Here is a 26,815-nt window from a genome sequence, read left to right on the forward strand (position 1 = left end):
GGATTTAACCTAACTCGCCTTCTCTTGTTGTCAAAAGCAGCATGTAGTTTATCCTAAATTCGACCTATCTGCCTAATGTCACTACCATCGAATCATTATAGTGGTCCGTCATATACCGGCAATGAACAGGGAGCTTCTGGATTCTCTCCTATGAAAGTATGTAACATCCCTAGCACTGCAGGTCTGCTTCGACAGTATATCGTTTATGCTGTGAATGACGAAAGACACGAATCCATTGTTATATCTATCAAACAGGAAGACAACATGCCATCACACCGTGTCCGCCAAGAATCCCATGAAAACAAAACTCAAACAATATAATACAGATCCATTAAGTCGGACTAAGTCAAACAGTACCGGTATGAACATAGGCCGACGCAGCCCCAATCATACCGGCAACTGTTGACTGCCATCCGACAATTCATATCACGCAACAACGGATGTATCAGGTATCGATTTACATACTGTTGACTATTGTTAGTCTCATGTCTCTGAAATGATGACGAGATGGCAAAATCGAGATATGTTGTCGATGGAGATGTGCGGATGCGGACTTACGGAGGAAGGAGGAGCTCGCCCAGGCTGCTGTGGAGGAAAGCAACGCCGGCCTATTTAGAGAATGTCAGAAATTGAACGTATAGCATTTATTTCATTTTTTTCTTTCTTTTCTTTTGCAAATAGAAAGGTCAAACAAGAGAGAAAAGGGAACATACACCGAAAACAAGGATGCTGCGGACAATGGTGGCGTGCTCGGGGTTCGTGACCTCGTCATAGGCGTTGCGGAAGAAGCCCTTCTGAGGGCGGCCGGAGACGATGCGCTGGTTGGGGGCCATGGTTGTGATGGAGAAATTGAGGTGTGAGCGCGTAGAAAGTTGATTGTTCAAAGGGTGGTTGATAGACACTGAGGCGAGGAGTTGGAAGTTGAAGCTCCCCGAGAAATCTTTCGCCGATGCCAAGATTGGCGGCTGCGCTTCTAGCTTTCCGCGCTTCCCGTACTGCCGGCGCCGCAGGTTCGCGATCCAGCGACAAGGAGCTGTTTCGCGATCAGGTTTCAGCGAACAAATCATATTTATTTACACTGCTCTGAGCGACGGGACTATCTAATTTTCTATTCAGTGTGGTCTGTGTCTTCTGTGGTGGTTGTTTCGAATCGTTGTCACCGCCCTAGCACCGCAATCATGACGAGTATAGATGAGCTTTTCAAAGTAAGTCTACCAATAAATTACTGTACGAATTGATACTGACGAGATAGAAACCGACGTCGACAGCAAGTACAAAGCGCAAAATAGATCCCACACAAGATCCGAGTACGTTCCATGCGCACCCCGTTCCCGACAACCACTGATCGCAACAGACGAACTCTACAAAGCGGCCAAGCTCGACGCCAACGGAGATGTCAAGTCGAAAGGAAAGGCACCGATGGTAGAGGATGAGGAAGAAGATGACGGCGAAGCAGGCCCTGAGCTACCTCCGGATTTTGAAGAGGATATCCCCGATGACGAGGAAGGGCGCTTTTTCGGTGGCGGCATGGAGCGACAAACGGCGGAGGCTATGCAATACATCGACCAGCAGGAGGAGACGGAGGGAGATGTCGAGGTTTGTAATCAAAACCACTCTTGCGGTGCATGGGCTGATTAGTATAGCCGGAGAAATTCGACGTCGCCTGGTTGCGGCGGTTTGCGCTGAACTTTGAGAGGAAGATCTCGAAGAACGCGGAGTTGCGGGGGAAACACGAGAATGATCCGCAGAAGTGAGTCCATTCAACTCGGTCAGGGTATTCTACCTCTGCTGACCAGTCCAGGTTCATGGCCTCTGAAGCCGATCTAGACACCGAGATCAAAGGATTGTCGATTCTCTCCGAACACCCAGAGCTTTACAGCGAATTCTGCAAGTTGGGATGTGTTAGCTCATTGATCTCCCTGCTGTCTCACGAGAACACCGATATTGCGATCGACGCGATCCAAATCATCAGTGAGTTGACGGACGAAGACGTCGAGGCGGAACAGGAACAATGGGATGTGCTGGTCAATGCAATGGTAGGTGGTCCGTCTTCGTGGTCGATATGAGATACTAATCAGTCTAGCTGGATGACGATCTTATCGAACTTCTCACACAGAACCTGTCGCGACTTGACGAGGGTTCTGATGTAGATCGAACAGGCGTATATTATATTCTCGGTGAGCAGCTCAGCCATGGCGTAAACTCAGAAGACATGCTAATATTCCCAGGTGTCATTGAGAACCTCGCCTCGCAGACCACGGTTGCGGAGAAATTGGGGCAGGACAAGAATTTTCTCCCGTGGCTCGTTGGGCGAATCCAAAAGAAAGAAAGGCCCGTCAGCCAAAACCAGCAGTACTCCGCGGAAGTATTGGCGATCCTACTCCAGTCATCCGCGAAGAACATAGAGGCTTTCATTGGCCTTGATGGAGTGGACGCACTCCTGCAATTGCTCAGTCAGTATCGCAAACGCGATCCCGAGAAGGACTCCGACGAGGAGGAGTATGTCGAGAACCTCTTCGACTGCTTAATCTGCCTGGTAGACAATAACTCGGGCAAGGAGAAGTTCTTAGAAGGCGAGGGTGTCGAGCTTGCACAGATCATGCTGAAGGAAGGAAAGTTCAGCAAACAACGTGCGTTACGAGTCCTCGATCATGCCCTCGGCGGTCTCGGCGGTGCTCCCGCTTGCGAGCGACTGGTTGAGGTAGCTGGGTTAAGGACGGTGTTCGGAATGTTTATGAAGAAGGTGAGCTCACACGAACCGACTTTCATCACTTTGGCTAACCTCAAATAGCAAGAAAACCAGGCCATCGAGCATCTGCTGGGCATCTTTGCCTCCCTCTTACGTCTACTGCCCGGCGGCTCGGCACCTCGTATCCGCACTCTTGCTAAGTTCATGGAAAAGAACTACGAGAAGATCGAGAAGTTGATTAAATTACGGCGTGACTACTCTTCCAGAGTGTCCCCCGTGGAAGAGGCCATCGAAAAGGAACGCAAGACCTTCGATACGGTAGAGCAGGATATGATGGCTGCCGAATGGTTATCGCGCCGCTTTGATGCAGGCCTTTTCTCATTACAGGTACGCCCCCTCTACACCCCCCATCACCCTGCATAAACACCAGGACTGACGACTCTAGCTGATCGATGTCATCTTGGCGTGGTTGGTTGCTGAGGATGACGGTGCCAAGAAGAAGGTTGTGAGCCTTCTGGCGGACCGAGATGAAGACCTAACATTGGTCCGAAAGACGCTGCAAGGTATGTTGACAGCAACTCTCCTCTTATTCTTTGAAACTAACTCCTAGCAGAGCAAATCGAGGGCCTCACGGACGATGACCCCGGGCAGAAAGATCGTAAGGAGATGCTGGAGACCTTGCTACAGTTTGTGTAAAGTCACCCAACAGCAATCTACAAGCATGTAAACTATACGTAGTAAATGAAATCTCAATACCTCAAAGATCAATGTAAATCCCGTCAATCCACAATCAGCCTCGTTATTGTCATGTATTCTGTTCAGCCATTGTATACATCACGTGATACCTAAATACGGCTAGCGTGGTGTCCCCGGTCGAGGCGCTAGTGGCGGCTCTTCAAGATCCATCAAGCGCTCTCCGAAACTCTCCCGTGAGGCAAGTCTTCTTCCCCCGTTCCATTTCACCTCCCAGTACGGTTGGCTTGGGATCTCTCACATTCCATCTCCCGAGATTCCCATTCCTTGTTTATTCGATCTTTTCCGTTTTTTCCAACGTCTTGAAGGCACGCCTTTTCATCGTCGCCACTGTCCGACGAGCTGCGACCGGGCATCCTCTCGAGCGCGTCGCGCCCCGTTTGCGCTCATCTCGAAACCCTTGGCCTCCTGATCGAAGTGGTTGAAGGAAAAATATCCGACAAGATGGCAGACTACGATGAGGCGTACGAGGAGGAGTTTTACGACGATGACATGGAGGAGGGCATCACATCGGAGGACTGCTGGACGGTGATTTCATCGTTTTTCGACACCAAAGGTTTGGTCTCGCAGCAGCTGGACTCGTTCGACGAGTTCATCTCCTCGACGATGCAGGAGCTTGTGGAGGAACAGGGGCAGGTTACGCTTGATCAGACGCTGCCGCCGGACGAGGATGAAGTCGATCCCATCGTCCTTCGTCGATATGAGCTCAAGTTCGGAACCGTCATGCTTTCTCGACCGTCCGTTACAGAGGGTGATGGCGCCACTACGATCATGTTGCCTCAGGAAGCCCGTCTGCGGAACTTGACCTACGCGAGTCCGCTTTATCTCGGAATTACGAAGAAGATCATGGAAGGTCGCGAGCGGCTGGTCGCTGACCGGGACGAGGATGATGTGGAGCCGATGGAGGACCGGAAGAGCCACGGGACCTACCTTCAGTGGGAGCAGAAGGAGCTTCCGGCTGACCAGGCAAAGGAGGAGACTGTCTTCATTGGAAAGATCCCTATCATGCTAAAGTCCAAGTACTGTATCCTGAAGGACCTCAGCGAACAAGCGCTCTACAACTGGAATGAATGCCCCTACGACTCGGGTGGTTATTTTATCATCAACGGTAGTGAGAAGGTTTTGATCGCTCAGGAACGGAGTGCTGGAAACACGGTCCAGGTGTTTAAGAAGGCTCCCCCAAGTCCGACGCCTTACGTGGCAGAAATCCGCAGTGCTGTCGAGAAAGGTTCCCGACTCCTGTCTCAGCTGTCTCTCAAGCTATTCGCCAAGGGAGATACCGCCAAGGGTGGATTTGGCCCTACGATCCGCTCGACCCTGCCCTACGTGAAGACGGATATTCCTATCGTTGTTGTGTTCCGAGCGCTCGGTGTCGTTTCGGACGAAGATATTCTCAACCATATTTGCTACGACCGGAACGATACCGCGATGCTGGAGATGCTGAAGCCCTGTATTGAGGAGGGCTTTGTTATCCAGGATCGCGAGGTTGCTCTAGATTTCATTGCCAAGCGTGGCTCTTCTCAGTCAAGCATGAACCATGACCGCCGTGTACGATATGCGCGGGACATCATGCAGAAGGAGTTGCTGCCGCATATTTCCCAGAGTGAAGGCAGCGAGACCCGCAAGGCTTTCTTCTTGGGCTACATGGTGCACCGACTCCTCCAGGCTGCGCTGGGTCGCCGGGATCCCGACGATCGTGACCACTTCGGAAAGAAGCGTTTGGACCTGGCCGGTCCGCTGCTCGCCAACTTGTTCCGTGTCCTCTTCACTCGAGTGACGCGCGATCTCCAGCGATACGTGCAGCGCTGCGTGGAGACCAACCGTGAAATCTACTTGAACATCGGTATCAAGGCCAGCACCTTGACGGGAGGTCTGAAATATGCCCTCGCCACGGGTAACTGGGGCGAGCAGAAGAAGGCGGCCAGTTCCAAGGCCGGTGTGTCGCAGGTGCTCAGTCGTTATACCTACGCCTCAACCCTGTCCCATTTGCGTCGGACCAACACCCCCATTGGTCGAGACGGCAAGATCGCCAAGCCCCGTCAACTGCACAACACGCACTGGGGCTTGGTCTGTCCCGCCGAGACGCCTGAAGGTCAGGCTTGTGGTCTTGTTAAGAATCTGGCACTTATGTGTTACATCACTGTCGGTACTCCCAGTGAGCCTATCATCGATTTCATGATTCAGCGGAACATGGAGGTTCTCGAGGAATTCGAGCCCCAGGTCACACCGAACGCCACCAAGGTGTTTGTGAACGGCGTGTGGGTTGGAATTCACCGCGACCCGGCGCACCTGGTCAATACGATGCAGTCGCTGCGCCGGCGGAACATGATCTCGCACGAGGTCAGTCTGATTCGTGACATCCGTGAGCGGGAGTTCAAGATCTTCACCGATGCCGGGCGCGTGTGCCGTCCGTTGTTCGTGATTGACAACGACCCGAAGAGCGAGAATTGCGGATCGTTGGTTCTCAACAAGGAGCACATCCGCAAGCTCGAGCAGGACCGAGAGCTGCCGCCGGACCTGGACCCGGAAGAGCGCCGGGAACGCTACTTCGGATGGGATGGTCTGGTGAAGTCCGGAGCGGTCGAGTACGTCGATGCAGAGGAAGAAGAAACGATCATGATCGTTATGACCCCCGAGGATTTGGAGATCTCCAAGCAGCTCCAGGCCGGCTACGCACTCCCCGAGGAAGAGCTGCATGACCCGAACAAGCGTGTGCGTTCCATCCTAAGTCAGCGGGCTCACACATGGACGCATTGTGAGATCCACCCTAGTATGATTCTCGGGGTGTGCGCCAGTATCATTCCGTTCCCCGATCACAACCAGTCGCCTCGTAACACCTACCAGGCGGCCATGGGTAAGCAAGCCATGGGTGTGTTCTTGACCAACTTCGACCAGCGGATGGAGACGATGGCCAATATCCTGTACTACCCGCAGAAGCCTCTAGCGACCACGCGGTCTATGGAGTTCCTGCGGTTCCGTGAGCTTCCCGCCGGGCAGAACGCGATTGTGGCCATTGCCACCTACTCGGGATACAACCAGGAAGATTCCGTCATCATGAACCAGAGCAGCATCGACCGCGGCTTGTTCCGCAGTCTGTTCTACCGCACGTACACGGACTCGGAGAAGATGGTGGGTCTGACGGTGGTGGAGCGGTTTGAGAAGCCGATGCGGTCCGACACGCTCGGCATGCGCAAGGGGACGTACGACAAGATTGACGACGATGGTATCATCGCTCCCGGTGTGCGTGTGTCGGGTGAGGATATCATCATCGGCAAGACGGCGCCTCTGGCCCCCGAGGCGGAGGAGCTGGGCCAGCGGACTAAGTCGCACACCAAGCTGGACGTGTCGACGCCGCTGCGCAGCACGGAGAGTGGTATCGTGGACCAGGTGCTGGTGTCGACCAGCAACGACGACCTGAAGTTCGTCAAGGTGCGTATGCGGACGACCAAGGTGCCGCAGATTGGCGACAAGTTCGCGTCGCGTCACGGACAGAAGGGTACGATCGGTATCACGTACCGACAGGAGGACATGCCGTTCACGCGGGAAGGCGTGGTGCCGGATCTGATCATTAATCCGCACGCCATTCCGTCCCGTATGACAATCGCGCATTTGATCGAGTGTCAGCTTAGCAAGGTGTCGTCGCTGCGTGGGTTTGAGGGTGATGCGACACCGTTCACGGATGTGACGGTCGACTCGGTCTCCCGGCTGCTGCGCGAGCACGGCTACCAGTCGCGTGGGTTCGAGGTGATGTATAACGGGCACACGGGGCGGAAGCTGGTGGCGCAAGTTTTCCTGGGGCCGACGTACTATCAGCGTCTGCGACACATGGTGGACGACAAGATCCACGCCCGCGCACGGGGGCCGACCCAGATCCTGACGCGGCAGCCTGTGGAGGGCCGTGCTCGCGACGGTGGACTGCGATTCGGTGAAATGGAACGCGACTGTATGATTGCGCATGGAGCTAGTTCCTTCCTCAAGGAGCGGCTCTTCGACGTTTCCGACCCGTTCCGCGTGCACATTTGCGACGACTGCGGGTTGATGACGCCAGTAGCGTAAGTTTCTTTTCTCTTTTTTCCCCTCCCCCACCCTTGTCATCCCTCATTGGACAGGGCATCATGCAGGATAGGTTCAGCTGACAGCATGCAGAAAACTGAAGAAGGGCCTCTTTGAATGTCGATTGTGCAACAATAAGCACCGAATCTCGCAGGTCCACATTCCATACGCGGCCAAGCTGCTGTTCCAAGAGCTGGCCTCGATGAACATTGCGGCGCGCATGTTTACCAACCGGTCTGGGGTGTCGGTGCGGTGATTGGACCTCTGGGGATTGGCAATTGGCAAATTTCTGCGATGGATTCGGCATGACTGGCGTCTGGTTCTTCTTGATTTTCTACTCTTTTTTCTACTTTTCTTTCTACTCGATTCGTTTTTTGTTTCCCGATGAACCGTGCCTACTTGACTATGGACTCTGAAGGCATTTTGGCCGATGAATAGGTGCGGGCGATGCTTTGGCAGCAGACTTGTATATGGGAAATAAAAAAGAAAAGCCCTCACTATCTAGTATTGACATAATGCAAATGGAGATATCCACTCAAGAGGACCGTCGTATGTCTGATATCGTGCTAATTCCCGTCCCCTCGGGGGATGCATGGGTCCGTGATATCATTCTAAATTAACCGTCCCCTCCATCGAGAGAGTATACGATATAATTAAATTTTTCGTTCCCCTCCTGGACCCAGGTGCATGAGGATTAGACGAAATGAGAAACGATAGGCCGTGGAGTGACGAAGGGATCGTGATGGATGGAGCAGAAGCGGCAAATGCTGGCCTGTGGTTGGCCTGAGGTTGGCCATCCGCCGTCCATCACATCGTCTTCTTCGCCGCCATCCAATCTGCATCTTCATCTTCCTCTCCTCCCCATGTCGTCCGGCTGTCACCTTGCATATTCTTCTCCTCTTTCATCCGATCCAGTCTAGTCGGTCGGTCAATATGCATAGCTAAGAATAGCATCCTCCGTCCAACCCCCCCCACCGAGCCACCAGCGGGGTCACATCCATTGGCATCACGGCGTCCTTTAAAGATGCCACAGCCGCCAGGACGCCCCCAAGGCGGTTTTTCTCTTCTTTCTTTCTTCAGCAAGACTGGTCTTGTTTGAGTTGCCCTAATTTCGAGATATCCTGTGCACTGGTTGCACTTGTTTTGTTTTTGTCCTTTGTTGTTCTACTATACTTTTAATATCGTCTTTACGACCCCCCCACATACTCAAAAAATCATACTTGTCAGACGAGCTGTGCTCTCTGTCTATCCCCCCCTATATTCAGTGTTCAGGATATCTCTTGATTCTTCAATTTACTTTCGGTTCTCATATCGTCGCCGGTCGACGTGTTTGGTGCTCCGTTCAACTCAACAACCTTGCTCAGCCTCGCATTTCCCGCCAAGGCTTCTTGATATCATTCTTCTGTGCGTGTCGTGGACTGGATCCCGTCAATAGCTGCGCCATCCAACATCCAACAACCAACAACTACAAGATTCCACTCTGGTAGTGCTTCTTGCAGTCTGTTCTTCCTTATATTCGGAAGGCCTCGACACGATTATCTATTGCATTTGCATATCTATATCTACTTGTTTGTTACGCCCATTTAATACTTAGTTCTGTCAACCTGCGCAATGACTGCCGTTCAGTTGAAGTTTTCGCTGCGCACTTCGTCCAATGTCAAGACGGTCCATTTGCTGGGCTCGTGGGACAACTACTCGCGCCAGATTCCCTTGTCGCGCGATGACTCCAAGTCGGGCTCGTGGATCGGCAAGTTCCGCTTCCAGACCTCCATGCTGAAGTTGGGCCAGCGCTACTGGTACTACGTATGTTCCTCCTTTCAATCTCTCCATGTGCAAGTGACTAACGTAAACAGTACATCATGGACGGCTACCACGTGTCGCACGACCCCGCCGTCGAGTACACCGTCGAGCCCACCACAGGCCGCAAGCTCAACATCCTCGACGTCCCAGGCGGTACCAAGAAGTCGTCGAGCTCGTCCGCCGCCAAGCACAGCTCGCGCCGCACCTCAGGAGACGTCGTGACCGGCCGCGCGCCCTCGCCCTCCAAGATCCACCACCCGAAGCCGTCCAAGCCGTACGCGTCGCGCCAAATCCGCGAGGCCGACTTCGCCCCCACCATGGAGGACCTCACGCGCCGCTTTGCCGGCTCCCGCATGTCAGACGAGTACTCGTACTCCAACAGCCCGCCCAGCTCCGTCGGCTCGTCGCTCTCGTCCCGCTCGTCGGGCAGCACGTCCCCGTCGTCGCTGTCGTCCATGAGTGACCCGCCCTCGCCTATCTGCCACTGCGAGCGCTACGGCATCACCCGCAAGGGTGACCGCGTCAAGCTTGATTGCGGTGGCTCCCGCTGTGGATACGTCACTGAGTCGTCTGAGGCGAGCTGCTCTGAGTCGGATAGTGATGAGGAGTACCGTCGTGCCCGCAGTGCTGTCCGTCGTCAGGGTATCGTCGTCCGGAGGTAGATCTTTTTAGCATACTTGGTTTTTATGAACCTTGGTCTATTACCTCTTTCCGCGTGACTGCGGAGTGCCCGTCAAGCGAGCAGCGGCAATGCCTGGAATAGTCTATTCGCGACTATGCTGCTTACAGCTGTGATGCACACAAAAAGAAAAAAACACCAAAAAAAAGAGGAGAAGGAAGGGCCGGCCCGCACGCGCCTGGATACCTTCGAGGGGTTGAAGAGGGGTTTCAAGAGAGGATGAGGGGAGGAAGAGTCGAGTCAGAGAAGAGAAGAGAATGAGGCTTGGTATAAACATACCACATGTGGAAGCGAGGGGGAAGCCAGTGAGGAGGAAGATACCGAGGAAGGAAGAAAGAAAGAAAGACAATCACCACCCTGCTACGACCAAACAAGCCAAGAAAGAAGAGAACGCAGTGGCAGCCCGGTGGAAAAACAGATGATACGAGATCATATGAGATGGATGAGATGAGATGAGATGATGACGATAACGGCATGATAGCATGAACGGGATCCAATAGCGCCAGTCTGGTTCGCAGGGCTGGGATAGGTCAATATAAGAACACGCTGTTGGAAAGTATTATGAATATGAATGTTTTCATTTGGTCACTATTAGGGATGGCAAGTCTACTGTAGTGATGATAATAGCATCGTAGCGAGGGGGTAATGGTTTAGATGCAGATAGGGCAGTTTCGACGGAGCCCTAAGCCAATACTCTTATTGCTGGCTAAGCTGTGCCATTTTAGAAAATAGTTTGATACCGTGTTAAGAGAGACTATGAAGCGATGATTGACTCATTACTCAGATATCTATAAAGTAACAATAGACTGTACAAGTATGTCTAGAGCCAACTGTGGCTGAACTGCGGAGTTTGACTCCTTGGGCATGGTTAGGGCATGTGTACATCCTCGAGTCATCCAACAGCGGATTGAGCTATGGGATAGTGCTCTGCTAACGCTTTAGAGAGCCGTAGCCACCTTTATTAGAACAAAGACAAGACACCTGCGCCGCTCTGTTGAGTCACAAAAGTATAACTTCTATAAATCCCACTTGCGCCCCGCTCTAGGGCGGCAACAACAGCTACTACTACTACTACAACAGCAACAAGGAAGAAGAGAACTGACTTTTGTCAAATGTCAGCTTGAATATCCCTATTGTATCTCCAGGACGGATTCAATAATCAATGGCCACCCTCACTGTTGCGACGAAAGCCAACGGCGCTCTCACCCTTCCAGGGGTGTTGGCGGCTGCGTATCTTTCTGCGTATGGTGACTACAAAACTACCATTGAATATAAAGAACTAGAGTTTCTCGATCAAAAAGAGACATTGAAGCTCACGAGTGACAGTGGAAACTCTGCTATTGATAGTTCTGTCACTCCTTTTCTAGTAGACTATGCGAGTTCTACCCCCGTTTCTAAACGCAGTCAGGTAAGTATCAAGTTACAACCCCCGATCCAAACCACATATCTAACAAATCTTAGATCAACGAATGGATCCAGCAAAGCACAGCTTTATCAGTTCCAGAATTCAAATCTCTCAAACAACCAATGCACGAGCTTAACTCCCATCTCACCCTCCGCCCCTACATACTAGGCCATTCATTCCCTCACCATAGCAGACATTGTGTCGGGCTGGGATGATCCCCGTATGCCGACTGTGCGCGGTATCAGACGGAGGGCAATGACTGTCCCCGCGCTGAGAGAGTTAATCCTGAAGCAGGGGCCAAGTCAGAATATTGTTAATCTGGACTGGACGGCATTCTGGGCGATGAATAAGAAGTATATTGACCCTGTTGCGCCGCGCCATACTGCCATTGTCTCGCTCAATGCTGCGGTAGCCTCAGTTGAAGGTGTCATGGAGACGACTTCAGAGAAACACCGACATAATAATAGCGCGTCCCTAGGCACGAACAAAGTTTTCTTCGACAAGGAGATCCTCCTCGCGCAGGACGACGCAGCGTCTCTCAAACCAGACGAAGAATTCACGCACGCTCATGAACTGGGGCAACGCCATCGTCACTTCTATCACTACTGACCCGCAAACCGGAACAGTGCAAGACATGAGACTCCGTCTCCACCTGCAGGGCGACTTCAAAAAAACAGACAAGAAATTAACATGGCTCGCGCGGGAACCAACAGACACCATTCCCGTTGATCTGGTGTATTTCGACCATCTTATCATCAAAGATAAGCTTGAGAACGGCGAGGATCTGCTGTCGTGTGTTACTCCGCGGAGCGAGGTGCGGGTCGAGGCGCGAGCTGATTGTAGGGTTGCTGGGCTTGTGGAGGATGATATTGTTCAGTTGGATCGTGTAGGTTATTTTCGTGTGGATTCTGCTTATGCGGTTGGTGGGCGGGCTATGCTTTTTAATATTCCTACTGGGAGGGGTTCGTCTTTGGGTGGTAGGTAGGGGGTAGGGAGATGGCTTTGGCTGTGACTGTACGTTGGATTGCGATGTTGCTCTTCGGTGATGATTGCCCAGTACTACAGTGATAGCGGGACAATGACTGTGTTCAATCCTATTGGTTTTTCCCTTTTTTATCCACCCATGCAAATATCTGCCTGCAGTACATATATGATATCTCCGGGAACAATCTAATCCAACCCTCTCTTGACTGCACTGCAGTAACTCTGGCATCACTTATATCATACGGCAGACTCAACCGCCTTAACCCTTAGTAACAATAAGACACATCAAGCAAGAATTGAATTGACACGATAGAACTGAAACTTTTGTGTGCAGCCGGCTGCGTTGTTGACAGGTTCAGGTCTCAACATCCCTTAGGGTAAGCCGGATATCGAGAAGGGTATTCATACCCCTGCGGCCCTCGAGAGTGCTGCGAACAGGCGTATCCAACTTTGACATCCCTCTGTGACACGACGTGGCCGATCTGGCCAAATAATGCACACGGATCGATCGCGTGTTTGAAATAGAGACAATCGCAGACGGAGAAGCGCTCGACGACTTGGAGGCACATGTTGGTTGGTGGGTGGTACTGTGGTGGTTGACGTTGCGTTGAAGGACAGAAAAGAACACAAAAATGATGGATGAATGAAGTAGGACTCAGTCAGGACGATCTCGGAGGAGTGGTTGAGTTGATAGAGAGAGAGAAAGAGAGAGAGAGAGAGAGAGCGAGCGACAGCGTCGTCTAGATAGTTTTATATCAATGAATTCAGGCGTCGCAGCATCACTGTCGCGTAACAGCATCGAACCACTCAAGCGTAAACCAGATCAGAGCGCCGCATACAGTACCAGCCAAGTGCAAAGAAGGTGAACATGAATTTAAGGCCTCCCTCCCTCAATCAATCAATGCAGTTCGTTCCCCCAGGGCAGTCCCCAGAATGACAATCGAAAAGAAGACGGTCATTAAAAAGCCAAAGTCAGTTCTCAACAAGAGAGACCCAGTGCGTCGGGCAAGGACAAGCTAGCCGGGGCCATCCATCCATCGTGGCTTGCTCAGGGTAGTCCGCCCTACGGACTACGGACTCGCCGAACCCTGGTCGATCAGTGGGGTTCGCTGGGTTGACTGCTGGAGGACTCCACTGCGGACTCGGTAGAGGTCCGCGAGTACCGCCGCCGTTTCATCTTGCGAGTGTCGTTGTCGTGCCCGATGGGCCGGTGTCAAGCTTGGTCTAGTAGTAGTAGTAGTTCCGTACAGCTGATCTCTAGTGGATACTGAGCCTGGCAGAAGTAGTAGGGCTTCAGCTGTGGCTGTATCCTGTCTGTATACAGTAAGTACTGGGCCATTTCCTCAAGTAGGACAGGCTGACGCTGAGCCCGAGTGGAGAGCCACCCCCACCCAAGCATCAATCAGGAGAAAGAAAAGAGAGAGATGAGGCTCTGATGCAGGGAGAAAGAAGGAACGACGAATGAATCGCGCGGATGAAATGCGGCTCCACCGGCGGTGTATGGCCTCAGTCATCCACCAATCATGGGCTGAGTCCGTCAGGCAACCACGTTTATCCTGGGAAATGAGGCACGAATCCGGTGTGCGTTTCTTGGCTCTGGGTTTAATTTTCGGCCTTGTCAAGGTCCTCTCTGCGTTGGAAAGGCAATGTTCAGACCAGCTGAGTGTGGGAATGTGAAAGCTTAGGTGTGTATAGGGCTGAGCGTACACCGACTTCTCGGGTGACTCACGTCGTTCTTTAAATCTGCCATGCCGCTTGGAAAGCATAAGCACGGGGTTTTTTACACTATGTCACACAGGCGGAAAATATCATGGCATTCAGCCCTACCGCAGATCGCTTGTGATGCAGATTACTTTCCGAATTACTCCAGGATCCTCCCTCCCAATCTGGGAGATTCTAGACGTACACGTACATGCATCCCCTACATGATAACCTCTATCCCCATCCCCATCTCCATCCATCCCCATTCCTAGATCGTGCCAAGAGCCCCGAAGCTCAGCCCCCGCGCCAACCCCAGCCGCAACACGCGCAGGATGTCTTCACCGCGTGAGCCCTCGGCCAGCCCGGCGCGCCAGTCCCAGCCGCGCTCCTCTGGAATTCCGCGAAGGCCGTCGCCCGCGCGAGGCACCAGGACGCCCGAGCTGCCTACCGACCCGTGGCCGGACTGCGGCCGAGATGATTCGACCATCTCACTGCCAATGAAGGAAAACGTGCTGGACCCGGTCCCACCGGACATCGACTTCTTCAGCAATGCGCGGGGTGACGGTGGGACGAAAAATGACCCTGTCGTCTGGGATTCCTCTGGCCCGCGCTTCGACGACTGGTACTCGAGCAACGTCGACCGGAAACACTCCTCGCATTGTCCGTACACCCGCGGCGTCACGGTCTCGAGGTCCTCAATCGCTGATAGGATGGCGAATTGCTGGGGGACGGAGAAAACTGGTGTAGGTTCTGCAGTTGTGGTATTAGTCTCATCTCGGTTGCTCTTCGGGAAAAAGGCGCACGTACGATCAAGGAAGGCCAGGGCCTCGCCCAACAGCGTTAACAGCCCGTCCACCTGTACGGACGAATCCCGTTCGGCGTCGTACAGCCCGCCGTAGATGCTGTCCGCTGCACTTGTGATCACGGCGACCAACGCCTGCGCCGCCGCCCGCCGTCGCGCAAGGGGTTTGAACCGGGGTCGCTGCCCTTCTTTCAGACTGACGGCCTCATCTCGGATCTCGTAAAACCGACGTAGTGTCGCATATCCACTGAAGTAAAACTGAAGAATCGTGGCCGCCTCTTCGTCCGCGGACGCCACGGCTGTAAGACAGTCCCGCGGCCTTCGAATCATCGTCTCCAGCTGCTCGTCCAGGTCGGATGCTGCAGGGAACGCGCAGGACCGCACGAGACTGTACGAGATGAGCAGATCCACTACCGACTTGACCTTTCGTCGACTGTGTGCCCGAGCGTAACACACCAGAGCCAGTCCATATTCGTCAGAGTTGGCCACCGTAAGATCTCCGTAGCGCTGAAGAGGGAAGGTCAGCTTCATCAGACTAGTGGAAAAAGGGAAAAGAAAAGAAAGAGGACTGTGAAGAACGATTGCGGCTTACCTCGGACACCCTCCGGCCCTCGTTGTCCAGTCCCAGCTCTGAACAGAGCAGCACCACCCGATCCATCTGCTCCGACGTGTCAAGGGGGAGCTTGTCCAACAATTCAGATACGCTCTTCTGCATCTTGGCTTTCTCATCTATACGGCTCAAGACCTCCAAGGCGAGCTCCCATCCTTCACGGGTGCCGCTCTCATTCTCGATGATAGGTCGCTCGAAAAGGCCGGATGCATAAGCGCTCATCACATCATTCTTGTTGACGCCCCGGCTGGATTCGCCGGTCGCTTGGCCGTATGAGAGGACCATCAAGTCGTCCGCGTTCAACCCAGGCAGCGCCTTTCTCGCCTCCTGCAACCAGCCTGCTGTTTCTGCGACCTCGGCCACGGCGGATGCAACGCACAGAGACCATGTCTCGAGAAGCCCTATAACTCCATCTACGTTCCCCTCGAACACAGAAGCCAGACCGACTTCAAGACTACTGAGGGAGTTGATTCGGAATTTAGCATCGTTCGAGTTGCTGTTTGTTGCGCTGCTCAAGGCCAGGTCGAGGCGATGAAGGTATGATTCGCCTGGCATCGATTAGCAAGGTGCCCCCCACCAACGAATCAGTAAAACTTACCAGGTTCTCGATGAGGCCCGTCGTCATCCTCTCCATCCCACCACACAGTCAGACCAACGGTGGCCTCAACCCAGTCCTGAGCCTGGTTCATGATGGCACTTGTGTCACCGAGAATGATTCGGTAGAGAGACCGCAAACTCTGATAGATAGACCACGGAGCTCGGCTCTCGGCCATGCGTGCAGACTGCGTAAATGACGAGTCCAGCTTGGCGGGGTTGGTGGCGAGGCCGAAGTTTGGCGCCTGGAAAAGATTATCCACAGCGGGCGAGTCGGGGCTTTGCTCGTCACCTTCGGCGAATTCCTCCAGATCAGTGATTGCAACAAGCACACGCCTCCGGTACATCGCCCACTCCGCACCCCGCACATCCCAGTCGCCATTCTGCACGCTGGGGCATGACTCCAAGACCTGAAGCGCCTTGTTGACACAGCGCTGGATGTTTTGCAGCTGAGCCCCTCGATAGCCAGCCTGAGGTAGACCGTCTTCCAGCGCAGACCTGGCGTAGTTGAAATCGGCAGATCGCAGAACGTCGACAGCTTCGGACATCTGTCCGCGTAATACCGCGGCATTGATGGTTTCCCAAAAGTTGGGAGACGCAGTAGGGTTGGGATCGGCATCTTTCAGGGATTGGATGTCAAAGGCCTGACCGTGATTGGCATCCAGCCAGTCAAGAAGGACTTTGGGTAGGGGCGTGGGGGTTTCTGCCCTGTGATTCCCCAGAGTGAGGGCGCGAGAGCCAAACCCAAAAGCACCGGGCCAATTGAGCTTCGCGGGAGAAGGCGGGGGGTGGTGAAGCTGGAGCAGCAATGAGCCGAGGAAGCTTGCTTTGGCGACGTTGGAGCCGCGCTCTCCAGGGCCAACACCGGCTCCAGGCCTGGGTACCCCGCCAGATGGCTTCCAGACGGTGACAAGCTTGTCGCAGATATCGGAGATGAGAGCTGGGTAGTACGACATATGGTATTCGGATCGTCGTGCTTCATCGAACAACCGACTGATTTCGTCCTCCGTCTTGATGATAAAGTCGCTAGGCTCCTCCACAGCGGCCAGACGCGAATGAGAGGCGAAGTTGCGCACAATCGACGGCATAGCGGAATCCTTTTTGGGCGGCAGCTTCACCTTGCGCAGAGGCGACTGTTGCGCCCACTTCTCGTCGAGCTTGGGGCGCTTCGCGTTGGTTGGGTTCGTGTAGATCGGCTTGCGCTGGGCTTGGGCGTTGAAGTTGAATGGTGGAGCAGCCGGGTTGCCGAATGGGGGGCCAGCGGGATTGCTGAATGGGGGGGGGGCCGGGTTACCGAATTGCGAGTCCAGGAAACTGAAGCGTGGGCCAGGTGCCTTATTGGTCTGCCCAATCTCCATCAGGTCGTCGGGTGGTCCCTCATCCTCTTCTGGAATATCCGCATCGCCATTCGCATCCTGCTGCACGTCCTCTTCCATCTGCGACGATCCAAAACTATTGAACGCACCACCGTATTTGGTCGGCTGGCCGAATTGGCTGTCGTGTGTCATGCTGAACAGCGACTGCGACGGGGCGGAGGGCTGGGCTGGGGCCGCTTTTCTCGCCCGGGGAGGCAGGAACCCGGGAGACGCGATCGACGACCCAAAGATGCTATCGTTCTCAAAATTCGAGCGCGAAAAAAGAGACTGTGGGGACTCCATTTGGGAACGCCCGTGCGGATCGAAGGAGCTGGAGGCCGACGGCGGATTACCCGCAGGCGTATTCGACAGATTGCTGAACAAGCTGCCAGACTTTCCCGGGGTCGACGGGGGGCTTGAGTCGAAAGGGACCTTGAAGGTCATGATGTTGATCAATCGTGGATATCAAATCCAGGAAGTCGGGTAGGGGGGCTTGATCAGTGAAATAAACAAGAAAAAAGATCACAGACCGCAGAATCCTCCGCGACCAGTGATTGGACTTGTTAGCTGTTAATGACGAGCCAAGGGGTCTAATAAAAGGTAAAGGTCTCCGCCCCACTTCCAAATCAGACAGTCCAGAGAAGTGAGGGTGTCCGACAGCAACAGTCACCAGTTGAAGTGAATGATGTCTCTGGGTGGCTCTCAAGCACTTTGTCGTCTGGTCGATCAACGCGACAAGCTTGGCAGGGGTCATGTGATGATAAGAGTGCTATAATCACGTGGCTCCTTATCTTGAAGATCACGTGGCTTTCCCATACTGAGCGTGACGCTGATGCGGGTTTAGCTGTACAACTTCACTCAGAGTACGAAGTACGAGGTAGATGCTAGGTGCTGACGTACTTGGTAGCGTCTACCTACGTCTAGCCGCTTAAAGGGGAGTTGAGACTGGAGGTTGTACCTCCGCGTATCAACGTTGCCGTCGTCAATGGCAAGCCAGTGTTCCGAAGAAGGTCGCAGCGCTTATACTCGCGGCGGATTTCACCCTGTCCACCTAGGGGGCGTATATATTGGAAGGTATGAAGTCTTAAGGATGTTAGGCTTCGGTCAGTATTCTACAGCGTGACTAGTAAAGGACCTAAGGTGAGAAGCATAATCCTGCATGTTGATGGACCGACCTGCCTACAGAAATATCTTTAAGGCTGCTCTGTTACAGGGGTTCAAAAGTACTCAGCGCAGAATGTTATGGTGGACTAAACGATATTTTTGAACTCAAGATCCTCAAATGTCTAACCAATTCCAATTCCCAGCATCCAGGGTATCGAGATGCTCTAAACTTGGTTGATTCGTTCGAACGCATTGGTCCTAACCGCTGCCATACATATCTGGTGCTCGAGCCGATGGGTAAATAAAGTCTTGCAAGTTTCGGCGCGTTGTTTCCTAGGTGTCAAATACCTGCGCCCATTATGCAACGTTTCACTAAGCAACTCCTTGGTCTGGATTATGCTCATCAATCAGGTATCATTCATACGGGTAGGTAATCCCAATCGAAAGTGGTTTTTGATACAGATCTAAATTCATAACCTAGATATACATCCTCGGAATATTATGGTCCGGATCGGTGACTTTTCGATCATTGATGACTACCTAGCGAAAACATCTGTAGATATTGCTACAATTAACTCTGCATCCGAGCCCCCAAGAATTGAATCTCAACCGTCAAGGGACTTTTACATCCAAGAGGCTAGTGATCTGATGGACCTCGATGTCGCTCTGTGCGACTGGGTTGGTCATGCTAACACTCCAAAATCGATATTAGCTAGTGTAGTATTGGTGGACAGGGATTGGGACGTTTCATGGAACGAGTCATGCATGGATCAAGTCATGGAACAAACGGATCACTGCCAATTGTAGTCAGTGACAGCTAGCGGTCATGTGATGATACCCAACAGGGCAGCATGGGCCGCTCGTGGCGCTGATTGGACCACACTCGATCGCCCCCAAGGCTCAGCCTTCCACCATCGAGTACCAAGAGGTCATCCATCCACATTTCTTCCTCTCCACCCAGCAGATGATCGTCTAATAATATCATCGATCGGGCAATGGTTGTGGTGAGATCGTCCGGTCCATCGGCTCAGCCTCCCTCTCCGTCGTATCATCACGTTGGGATCATCTGAAAGAGTTCAATCCCTTTGTTCACTATACGAGACTGATGATTATAAGATGATCCATCTTCCCCCCTGTAGCTGACGGCGGTCATCTTCTACCCTCATTCCTGAAGATTACCAGCAGACAACCATGAACTCCTCCAAGCACGATCCGGCTTTGCCTGCTTACAGGAAACACCACCCAACGCCCTCCATTGACAGTACACTGGAGAACCTACCAGAGGGCAATTCTCATCTCTACCATGTATACAACACCTACTGGCAAAACCATTACAACGTCACAACGGTTGACAAGCGTCAATTATACCATGTGGATAATTCTTCGTGGACACCAAAAAAGCCCGACCTAACCCTTCATGCGGGGGCCGACAACAACGCGCCGACCGTGGCGGTCTGCAAGTTCAAACATTTCTCGCGACGCTTCCACGTCGGCCTGGGAGACCCGCAGAATCCTAACAAAATGGACTGGGAGGAGGTCGCCACCCAAAGCGTCATGCACGAGAGGTACCGGTGGCATATCAACCTCCCGAGTGGCAGGCAGGCTTTCGTTTGGAAACAGACGCGCTCCGTCGGTGTGGACGAGTCCTTTTCCGGGCTCTGCGGCACCAACTTCAAGCTCGAGGACGACCGGACTGGACGTCTTGTGGGGCTGTTCTCGAGTACCGTGATGAGTTTGAAGAAGTCGGGCAAGTTTCGAGTTACTGCAGACTATGGGAATGAATTCGTGGTCATGGCTCTGATTACCGCGCTGGGGTTATACGAGAGCGCAAGACGCCGCCAAGCTGCGGCCGGCTCCGGCGGCGGCGGCGGTGGTGGAGGATAAATACCGCCTCGTCTTTCTTTGTTCTGTTATGCTGTTTTATAAGATACCATGTGTAGATAGTTCAGTTCTGATGCAATGCATTTCATTTGCTGTTATCACCCAAGTTGTATGCTCAATGAGTGCGTCTTGAGTGTAGATGAACATGATTCTCAAAGCTGTGAAAAATGCGAATAGTACGAACACTTGCAGAAAAAAAAAAAAGAAAAAAAAAGAGTCAACACAAGTATATATGTGGTGTATGTGAGTGGGAATGACACTGCAAGCCAGCTGACATGTTGGCCGATTGCCTTCTCTCACAACATGCAGGTCTTCCCAAGTAATGAATTGGAGAACTTCCTGCAATCCTCACTCTGCCTCCAATGTTAGCACTACGATCTTCTCTTCTTCTAGCGGGTCGCTTCTGTAAAAGCTCGGCATACTCAAGCCCTCTCCGGCACACACCAATCTCAGGATCAAAGCCTCTTTTCTATTGCACAGCCAGCACATCATCAAGTAATCCTCTGCTTTCTACACAGCATATGGGCCAGTCTGGTTGCATCTACATTATTGAACATGTTTTACAGGAGTAAATCTCTCCACCACGTCAAGTCTATCGTTCCTCGTGGGTAGACACTGAACCCTCCCACGTATAGTTGCTTATACCTTCTGCAGGGCAGACGGTCAAGAATTTCTATTGAAGTACATACGTTCTGTCAACTTTGAAGAATCCCAAGAAGTCAACTACGGCGCGTCAAGCGTTGGGCCATAAATGGTTTGTGGGTGTTTGAGTATAAATCTGTTGCAGTATATTTCCAAACATACCCTCGCGCTGTAAATATATAAATTGTTATATTGTTTTGTCTAGAACTCAATTGATCAGATACTTGATCGAAAATCTTTCAGTCAAATTTACCGAGCCTCTGTATCTCACTCACCAACATTCATTGATTGCTTTGCCATAGAATACCGCTTCAGAAAATCCGGCTAAATCTAGATATTCCTCGCAAGGTTTGTTGTTGAGGGAACCAGTCTTGGCGGATCTAGAGACTCCACGGCTCACTCACCCCACAAGCTCACCGCGCTCACTCTCCTACTAGAACACGGCGTCTTGGCGTCACGTTGTATGCATCTGCCTGCTCATCTTCCTTCTACAAAACTTATAGATAGATTGTCTCTCGTCCTCATTCTTTCCCCATATTGTACTATCTCCAAATGATGAATTCGACCTCTCGTGGCAGCTGATGGCCTTTCGACGACCCCATCGCAAATCCCGCCACGGGTGCGCCGAGTGCAAACGGAGAAGAGTGAAGGTATTGTAGTTGATAATGTATAATCGACCCCCATGGCTAATTTCTATAGTGCGATGAGACGCGTCCAACATGTTCGAACTGCTCTAAACGTCAGACAGAGTGTGAATATGAATCTGCAAGCTCCCTTCTATGGGCGAATGAAGAACGCCGCCCGCAGCCAAAGTCTGCCAGTTCCGATCTTGAAGGGTTCGCGCAGTTAGACACTCACTTATCTCCAGATAACTCATTCGACATACTGGGACGGCTCGGTGGGGATGACAGCGCCTCCGAATCCCCGGCCAGCTTGAACCTTTCGGACTTGGAGTTGATGATGCAGTGGTGCAACTCAACGCATCAAACCCTATCTCGAAACACCAGGACAGAGTCGATCTGGCGATTCCGTGTACCGGAGGAAGCCCTGTCTCACACATTTCTGATGCACGGCATTCTGGCTCTCTCCGCGCTCCATATCGCGCGCACGAGAGACGACCAACGACACGAGTCATATGTCAGGACCGCTGTCGCGCACCAGCATCAGGCACTGACTTTTTTCCGCCAATTACTGAACAACCTCACCGAGGACAACGCAAAAGCGATGTTCTCCTTCGCGGGTATTGTCGTTGTCTACACGTTTGGGTTCCCTCAGGTCCCCGACCCAGCAGACCCATGGTCCTGTGTCGATGGTCTGCTCCAGGTTCTGCTGCTGGCACGCGGCGTGCAACAACTCTTGAACCAGGCGACTTCCTGGATCCGGAGTTCTGACTGGGAGGAGCTTTTGCAGTTCGATCCGTATGATCCCTCCCCGCCGGATGATGCCCGTGCCGTGATCCAACGGCTGTGCGAATTGAATAGTGCCTGTAGCGCCCAGGACCCGACGCATGACGTCTTGATCTACGAGAATGTCATTGAAAACCTGGCGGATATGATGACTGCCGTGTCCAGCGGCTTGACCTCGGTGCCTGTTGCTGCCAGGTGGGCTATCAAACTGAAACCGGAGTTTGTCGACCTGGCCCGCGAGCATCGTCCATTCCCTCTGGTAATCCTTGTTCACTACTGTGCGGTGCTCCATCGCTTGAAGTATGACTGGTGCTTTGATCAATGGGATGAGCGCGTTCCTACAGCTATATGGAAGATATTAGATGACTCCTGGAGGGTACACATCCGGGAACCTATGGTGGAGATTTTTGGACAAAATTTCGAGTTGTCGGCAGAATAAATCACAATTTGCACGGCTCACTTGGTCCAGCGACTTGCACAAAAAAAATTCTATCTATAGGTTTCAACAAGCAGTCTTCTTGGATGAATTGGCTTCCTCGCTCACGGTACACTCGCTGTACCACCACCAGAAACCACCTTGCTCTACTAAACATTCACCGAAATCTCGCAAACCTTCAGGCCCCCTTTGGCTGTCATCAAGCGACTTCTTCCTAGGAGACAATTGATCTCACTCGGGTGAATAACGACAAATATCACCAACACAAAGAACATCAGCAGCCCATCAAACACATAGATAAACACCTCGGTCGAAAGTAGATACCCCTCTGATCCCTGCAGATACTCGACGACGCGGAAAATGGACCGGATCAGAATCAGGATACTAGACGCATGCAACGCGAAGAGGTGTTTCCGCCACGGAATATAGTCAGCGACGGACTCCGCGGTGGGATGGCTCCCAATGCGCATTTGGAACAGGGCCGCGCTGATCAGGAAGAACCCGAAGAAGGCGATCTGGACGAACAGGCCGCCGATAATGACACTTTCGCCCGTGGACCGGTTATCGGTTACCATGATCCCGGCTCCTGTCAATAGCGTCTCGTTAGCGATATCCTAGCCGCAGAGCAAGTTATGTGGTCTGACCTGATGCTTGCATCAAAAAACTGAGCACATCACCAGCGACAAAGATCTTGGTCATCCAGCTAACACGGATGATTGCTAGCTTCTCGCCCCGAACTAGGGTGATGATTCGGCCTAGTTCCATGTATATGCTCGCGGCGAAGAGGGCCGGGGCGACTAGCAATAGCGTGCTTTGCATGACATACGGACCAATTGTCCAATTGGGGGATTGCGACGAAGACATCGCGCGTCCTATGTATCCGACAAATTCGACTGCATGGTCAGCTTGGAACGTAGTTCCAACAGGAGGGCCACTCACACCAGGCACCAATAGCCATTGGGATGAAGAACCACGTCTTCGTCCTGGCCAATTGGTATGAATGAAGCAGGGATACAGCCACGAAGAGAATGATGAAAACCACGGCCGCTGCCTTGGAAGGGTAGTACTCGTACGCCTTCCAGTCTCCATAGTCTGCGCCTGACATGGTGAATTGATGTCTAGTAATATAGTATAAGACAGGCGAGGGTATCAGCAACAACCTTGCACTTTCGACTCGACACTCGGTGAAGATCGAACATGAGCGAGCAAGACACTCTTAAATACTTCTACACTAGCAGTCCATCCATCCAGGCAGCTCTGAAACTTCGTCGTGGGGTCGGGATCAATTGCATGCGATGGATCCGCGCCGTCGTATATCTCGTATCTCGTACCCATTTCCGAATCGGGTAAAGACGATGTTTAACCTCGATCTAGCCGGACATTTCCCGAGAGCCGGACGTGAATACGCGTATTTAAGCCCTGACTACATGACGATCATTTTGATTCGTATTTCTTACCTGGCTGGGTTAGATCGATATCATTCATATATCCATACTCCATCACTCGGCATTATGTGGAAAAATGTCAACTGCTATATACGTAATTGCCTCAACTATAGACGAGCCTGCGTCCCCACGTCATTCACCAGCACATAACGATACCTCGCCTTGCCCTCGTGCATATCAACCAATGCTGCATTGACATCCTCCATAGGCCGCTCTTGAATCCACGGCAACACCCTCTTCTCCGCCGCCAGTTTCAGCATCTGCCGAATATCCTCCGTCGACCCAATGTTCGACCCCGTCACCTTGACGCCCCTCTGGATCAGTGAAAACGCCATCAACTGTGGTAGCGGCTCCTCAGGCGCGCCCACCTGCACAAACGCCCCATCCCTCTTGAGCAGTCTCAGATAACCCGTGAGCGGCATGTCCGGCCCAGACACAGTACAGATAATCATATCCAACGACTTGGCATGCGTCCTCGCCCAATTCTCATCCTCCCCCGTAGCAATAAACGCATCAGCCCCCAACCCCTCAACCGCATCGCGCTTCTTCCCCGACGACCTCGAAATCGCAACCACCCGCTCACACCCCATCGCCTTCGCAAACAGCACCCCCAAATGCCCCAGGCCACCAATCCCTACAATCCCCACCGACTTCCCAGGCCCAGCCCCATACTTCCGCAGCGGCGCATAAACAGTCACCCCACCGCACAGCAGCGGCGCCGCCTCAGCGCTCGGCAACGCATCAGGGATCTTGAACGCGAAGTGCGCCGGCCCGCGCCACAGCGTCGCGAACCCACCCCACGACTTGCTCTTGTCCGCGTACCGCCCGTTGTACGTGCCCACGATGCGCGGGCAGTAGCTCTCTTCGCCGTCCGCGCACGCCTCGCAGTCTGCTTTGCGCAGACACGCGCCGCTCTGTGCGCCGACGCCTACCCGGTCGCCGAGCTTGATCTCGCGCGATGCTGGAGACGATTCTAGTGTTGGCACGGCTGACCCCACGCGCACGACCGTCCCGACGATCTCGTGCCCCACGACGCAGGGGTAGTTGGTTGGCGCCCAGCCTGAGCGCAGGGTGTGGATGTCTGTGCCGCAGATGCCGCAGTGTGAGACGCGAATTTCGATGTCGGTGGGCGTGAAGGGCTTGGGTTGGAAGGTTGTGTATGTGAGTGGGCTTGTGGCGTCGTGGGCGACCCAGCCTTGGAATGTGTCGGATGAGGAGGTCATTGTTGTTTTCTTTGGTTTTGACGGTTGATAGTGGTGTGTGTTTTGTGGTTGTATTAGTTTAACTCATATGTAGCGAGATGGATCGGTGGATATGGGATGTATAAGTAGAGTATAGATTTGGCGGGTGAAATGCGGAGACGATTAGTCTCGCTGAATTGCCGAGGTTGCGGCCTGGCTAGTGATCCAGCTTTCATGGACAACCGAGCGTTCAAATACTGCAGATCCTAACTAATAATAGGTAGTATTGATTGTGGTTATTGTATGGCTTGGGGATTATCTTGTTCTGTACCTTTATAGTAAGTGTTTGATTTGGCGGAGGAAGCGGTGATCTATAAATATTGCGACGTACTGTGTATTCATGCTCGTGGTTCAATACTACTCTATTCTCGGGGTTTCTTCTATCAATATCAGTTGCAAGGGCTTTCCCACAGCTTAAGCTCTGCCTTAACCTATCACCAAAAACACCATTAATAGTGCATGGCATCAGACCATGTTTTTGATGCTCGTTTGACAATGTGGATTACCCTTCTCCCCCTCTCACCTCAAACACTGTCATCAACCACATTCAGATATCGTAAGAGTAGATTTATCACATAATGTACATCCGGGTATAATATACAAGTCTAAGCCCAGCCCAGCACAGGATATGCAGCATATGCAGCACCACACCGAGCGTCTATAACCACACCACCACCGGCCGTCCTGTCCAGCCAGTGTACAACCAGGTCACGTCGCCTGTCCCGTGTTTGACGCCCCTGCTGTTCCTGTCCCCGTCCCTGGCCCCGCCCCGCTAGGCGACACACTCTGCATTTTCCGATACTCCTCCTCGAGGGCCTTTTGCATGTCGAAGTCGGCTTGTCGTTCGAGGCGGACGCGCTGCTTTTCGACGTCGCGCTCGACGCCGCGGTGCATGGCCTATTAGACATGGATTAGCTTGGACATGGCTTGGATGAAAGGCAAATGTGATAGTAGCAGTAGCAGTGGTGGTGGTATGAGGAGGTATGAGGAGTACGTACAGCCTTCTCTTGCACCTGAGACCAGTGCACAAAGTAGACGATCCCGGCTGTGCCGAGGCCGGTGCAGGCCAATGTTAACTTGGAGGCTCGAGACATAGCGACAACGCAGAAATCCAAGTACAGCGCCTGATATAGACAAAACAAAAATCCGTACAGGAAATAGATATATTGCGCGCAAATTGATGACCGGAACAAATCCAACCGGCATAGACCGTTTATCGCGAGCGGCGGTGGCAG

General features: G+C 52.7%; 12 protein-coding genes across 12 annotated transcripts; 7 read left to right on the plus strand and 5 right to left on the minus strand.

The window, feature by feature from the left end:
- The first annotated feature begins 1,012 nt into the window (after window positions 1-1,012).
- BDW47DRAFT_106598 (beta-catenin-like protein 1) lies at window positions 1,013-3,452 on the plus strand. Its single transcript, XM_024812802.1, has 10 exons — window positions 1,013-1,205; window positions 1,253-1,307; window positions 1,355-1,596; window positions 1,644-1,750; window positions 1,802-2,036; window positions 2,084-2,177; window positions 2,229-2,743; window positions 2,792-3,076; window positions 3,135-3,252; window positions 3,303-3,452. Exons 1-10 carry the CDS (start codon window positions 1,179-1,181, stop codon window positions 3,383-3,385), a joined length of 1,761 nt encoding a protein of 586 aa, XP_024671683.1. The 5' UTR covers window positions 1,013-1,178; the 3' UTR covers window positions 3,386-3,452.
- Window positions 3,453-3,640: 188 nt separating this feature from the next.
- On the plus strand, window positions 3,641-8,031 carry BDW47DRAFT_106600 (DNA-directed RNA polymerase II core subunit RPB2). The gene is made up of 2 exons (XM_024812803.1): window positions 3,641-7,494; window positions 7,589-8,031. Exons 1-2 carry the CDS (start codon window positions 3,887-3,889, stop codon window positions 7,749-7,751), a joined length of 3,771 nt encoding a protein of 1,256 aa, XP_024671684.1. The 5' UTR covers window positions 3,641-3,886; the 3' UTR covers window positions 7,752-8,031.
- A 534-nt stretch (window positions 8,032-8,565) lies between these two features.
- On the plus strand, window positions 8,566-10,696 carry esdC (GTP-binding protein EsdC). Its single transcript, XM_024812804.1, has 2 exons — window positions 8,566-9,298; window positions 9,349-10,696. Exons 1-2 carry the CDS (start codon window positions 9,107-9,109, stop codon window positions 9,955-9,957), a joined length of 801 nt encoding a protein of 266 aa, XP_024671685.1. The 5' UTR covers window positions 8,566-9,106; the 3' UTR covers window positions 9,958-10,696.
- A 440-nt stretch (window positions 10,697-11,136) lies between these two features.
- BDW47DRAFT_126134 (uncharacterized protein) lies at window positions 11,137-11,988 on the plus strand (the record flags this gene model as incomplete). The annotated part of the gene is made up of 4 exons (XM_024816504.1): window positions 11,137-11,216; window positions 11,301-11,382; window positions 11,436-11,471; window positions 11,548-11,988. The coding sequence occupies 4 exons, from the start codon at window positions 11,137-11,139 to the stop codon at window positions 11,986-11,988; spliced, it is 639 nt and encodes a 212-aa protein (XP_024671686.1).
- A 437-nt stretch (window positions 11,989-12,425) lies between these two features.
- On the minus strand, window positions 12,426-13,916 carry BDW47DRAFT_106604 (uncharacterized protein). The gene has a single exon (XM_024812805.1). The coding sequence runs from the start codon at window positions 12,930-12,932 to the stop codon at window positions 12,726-12,728; it is 207 nt and encodes a 68-aa protein (XP_024671687.1). The 5' UTR covers window positions 12,933-13,916; the 3' UTR covers window positions 12,426-12,725.
- Window positions 13,917-14,332: 416 nt separating this feature from the next.
- BDW47DRAFT_131927 (putative nuclear pore complex subunit Nup85) lies at window positions 14,333-18,097 on the minus strand (the record flags this gene model as incomplete). Its single annotated transcript, XM_024817428.1, has 4 exons — window positions 16,075-18,097; window positions 15,459-16,024; window positions 14,872-15,373; window positions 14,333-14,814 (listed from the first exon to the last, which is right to left on the minus strand). Exons 1-4 carry the CDS (start codon window positions 17,867-17,869, stop codon window positions 14,333-14,335), a joined length of 3,345 nt encoding a protein of 1,114 aa, XP_024671688.1. The 5' UTR covers window positions 17,870-18,097.
- A 218-nt stretch (window positions 18,098-18,315) lies between these two features.
- BDW47DRAFT_106608 (uncharacterized protein) lies at window positions 18,316-19,500 on the plus strand. The gene is made up of 4 exons (XM_024812806.1): window positions 18,316-18,565; window positions 18,700-18,955; window positions 19,011-19,165; window positions 19,242-19,500. Exons 2-4 carry the CDS (start codon window positions 18,889-18,891, stop codon window positions 19,248-19,250), a joined length of 231 nt encoding a protein of 76 aa, XP_024671689.1. The 5' UTR covers window positions 18,316-18,565; window positions 18,700-18,888; the 3' UTR covers window positions 19,251-19,500.
- BDW47DRAFT_106609 (uncharacterized protein) lies at window positions 19,478-20,511 on the plus strand. Its single transcript, XM_024812807.1, has one exon. The coding sequence runs from the start codon at window positions 19,721-19,723 to the stop codon at window positions 20,411-20,413; it is 693 nt and encodes a 230-aa protein (XP_024671690.1). The 5' UTR covers window positions 19,478-19,720; the 3' UTR covers window positions 20,414-20,511.
- Window positions 20,512-21,514: 1,003 nt separating this feature from the next.
- BDW47DRAFT_35749 (uncharacterized protein) lies at window positions 21,515-23,092 on the plus strand. The gene is made up of 2 exons (XM_024818816.1): window positions 21,515-21,702; window positions 21,752-23,092. Exons 1-2 carry the CDS (start codon window positions 21,634-21,636, stop codon window positions 22,895-22,897), a joined length of 1,215 nt encoding a protein of 404 aa, XP_024671691.1. The 5' UTR covers window positions 21,515-21,633; the 3' UTR covers window positions 22,898-23,092.
- BDW47DRAFT_35761 (RTA1 domain-containing protein) lies at window positions 22,971-24,094 on the minus strand. The gene is made up of 3 exons (XM_024818817.1): window positions 23,834-24,094; window positions 23,539-23,787; window positions 22,971-23,480 (listed from the first exon to the last, which is right to left on the minus strand). The coding sequence occupies exons 1-3, from the start codon at window positions 23,997-23,999 to the stop codon at window positions 23,044-23,046; spliced, it is 852 nt and encodes a 283-aa protein (XP_024671692.1). The 5' UTR covers window positions 24,000-24,094; the 3' UTR covers window positions 22,971-23,043.
- A 310-nt stretch (window positions 24,095-24,404) lies between these two features.
- BDW47DRAFT_131931 (NAD(P)-dependent alcohol dehydrogenase) lies at window positions 24,405-25,723 on the minus strand. The gene has a single exon (XM_024817429.1). It carries the CDS (start codon window positions 25,560-25,562, stop codon window positions 24,447-24,449), a length of 1,116 nt encoding a protein of 371 aa, XP_024671693.1. The 5' UTR covers window positions 25,563-25,723; the 3' UTR covers window positions 24,405-24,446.
- Window positions 25,724-26,185: 462 nt separating this feature from the next.
- Window positions 26,186-26,735, minus strand: BDW47DRAFT_106615 (protein PET117). The gene is made up of 2 exons (XM_024812808.1): window positions 26,579-26,735; window positions 26,186-26,477 (listed from the first exon to the last, which is right to left on the minus strand). The coding sequence occupies exons 1-2, from the start codon at window positions 26,672-26,674 to the stop codon at window positions 26,289-26,291; spliced, it is 285 nt and encodes a 94-aa protein (XP_024671694.1). The 5' UTR covers window positions 26,675-26,735; the 3' UTR covers window positions 26,186-26,288.
- Between the last annotated feature and the right edge of the window lie 80 nt (window positions 26,736-26,815).

This window comes from Aspergillus candidus (assembly GCF_002847045.1).
Source record: "Aspergillus candidus strain CBS 102.13 unplaced genomic scaffold BDW47scaffold_25, whole genome shotgun sequence".
Lineage (NCBI taxonomy): Eukaryota > Fungi > Ascomycota > Eurotiomycetes > Eurotiales > Aspergillaceae > Aspergillus > Aspergillus candidus.

What these genes read in the sequence shown, in the direction of transcription:
- BDW47DRAFT_106598 (XM_024812802.1), top strand. Translation starts at nt 1,179, where the DNA reads ATGACGAGTATAGATGAGCTTTTCAAA. An exon ending in AGACGGAGGGAGATGTCGAG is followed by an intron (nt 1,597 to 1,643) that starts GTTTGTAATCAA and finishes TGATTAGTATAG; the next exon opens with CCGGAGAAATTCGACGTCGC. An exon ending in CACGAGAATGATCCGCAGAA is followed by an intron (nt 1,751 to 1,801) that starts GTGAGTCCATTC and finishes TGACCAGTCCAG; the next exon opens with GTTCATGGCCTCTGAAGCCG.
- BDW47DRAFT_106600 (XM_024812803.1), top strand. Translation starts at nt 3,887, where the DNA reads ATGGCAGACTACGATGAGGCGTACGAGGAGGAGTTTTACGACGATGAC. An exon ending in GGGTTGATGACGCCAGTAGC is followed by an intron (nt 7,495 to 7,588) that starts GTAAGTTTCTTT and finishes GACAGCATGCAG; the next exon opens with AAAACTGAAGAAGGGCCTCT.
- esdC (XM_024812804.1), top strand. Translation starts at nt 9,107, where the DNA reads ATGACTGCCGTTCAGTTGAAGTTTTCGCTGCGCACTTCGTCCAATGTC. An exon ending in GCCAGCGCTACTGGTACTAC is followed by an intron (nt 9,299 to 9,348) that starts GTATGTTCCTCC and finishes TAACGTAAACAG; the next exon opens with TACATCATGGACGGCTACCA.
- BDW47DRAFT_106604 (XM_024812805.1), bottom strand. Translation starts at nt 12,932, where the DNA reads ATGTGCCTCCAAGTCGTCGAGCGCTTCTCCGTCTGCGATTGTCTCTAT.
- BDW47DRAFT_106608 (XM_024812806.1), top strand. Translation starts at nt 18,889, where the DNA reads ATGCAACGTTTCACTAAGCAACTCCTTGGTCTGGATTATGCTCATCAA. An exon ending in ATCAGGTATCATTCATACGG is followed by an intron (nt 18,956 to 19,010) that starts GTAGGTAATCCC and finishes TTCATAACCTAG; the next exon opens with ATATACATCCTCGGAATATT.
- BDW47DRAFT_106609 (XM_024812807.1), top strand. Translation starts at nt 19,721, where the DNA reads ATGAACTCCTCCAAGCACGATCCGGCTTTGCCTGCTTACAGGAAACAC.
- BDW47DRAFT_35749 (XM_024818816.1), top strand. Translation starts at nt 21,634, where the DNA reads ATGGCCTTTCGACGACCCCATCGCAAATCCCGCCACGGGTGCGCCGAG. An exon ending in GCAAACGGAGAAGAGTGAAG is followed by an intron (nt 21,703 to 21,751) that starts GTATTGTAGTTG and finishes TAATTTCTATAG; the next exon opens with TGCGATGAGACGCGTCCAAC.
- BDW47DRAFT_35761 (XM_024818817.1), bottom strand. Translation starts at nt 23,999, where the DNA reads ATGTCAGGCGCAGACTATGGAGACTGGAAGGCGTACGAGTACTACCCT. An exon ending in AATGGCTATTGGTGCCTGGT is followed by an intron (nt 23,788 to 23,833) that starts GTGAGTGGCCCT and finishes CTGACCATGCAG; the next exon opens with TCGAATTTGTCGGATACATA. An exon ending in TTTTTTGATGCAAGCATCAG is followed by an intron (nt 23,481 to 23,538) that starts GTCAGACCACAT and finishes CGCTATTGACAG; the next exon opens with GAGCCGGGATCATGGTAACC.
- BDW47DRAFT_131931 (XM_024817429.1), bottom strand. Translation starts at nt 25,562, where the DNA reads ATGACCTCCTCATCCGACACATTCCAAGGCTGGGTCGCCCACGACGCC.
- BDW47DRAFT_106615 (XM_024812808.1), bottom strand. Translation starts at nt 26,674, where the DNA reads ATGTCTCGAGCCTCCAAGTTAACATTGGCCTGCACCGGCCTCGGCACA. An exon ending in CTCAGGTGCAAGAGAAGGCT is followed by an intron (nt 26,478 to 26,578) that starts GTACGTACTCCT and finishes CATGTCTAATAG; the next exon opens with GCCATGCACCGCGGCGTCGA.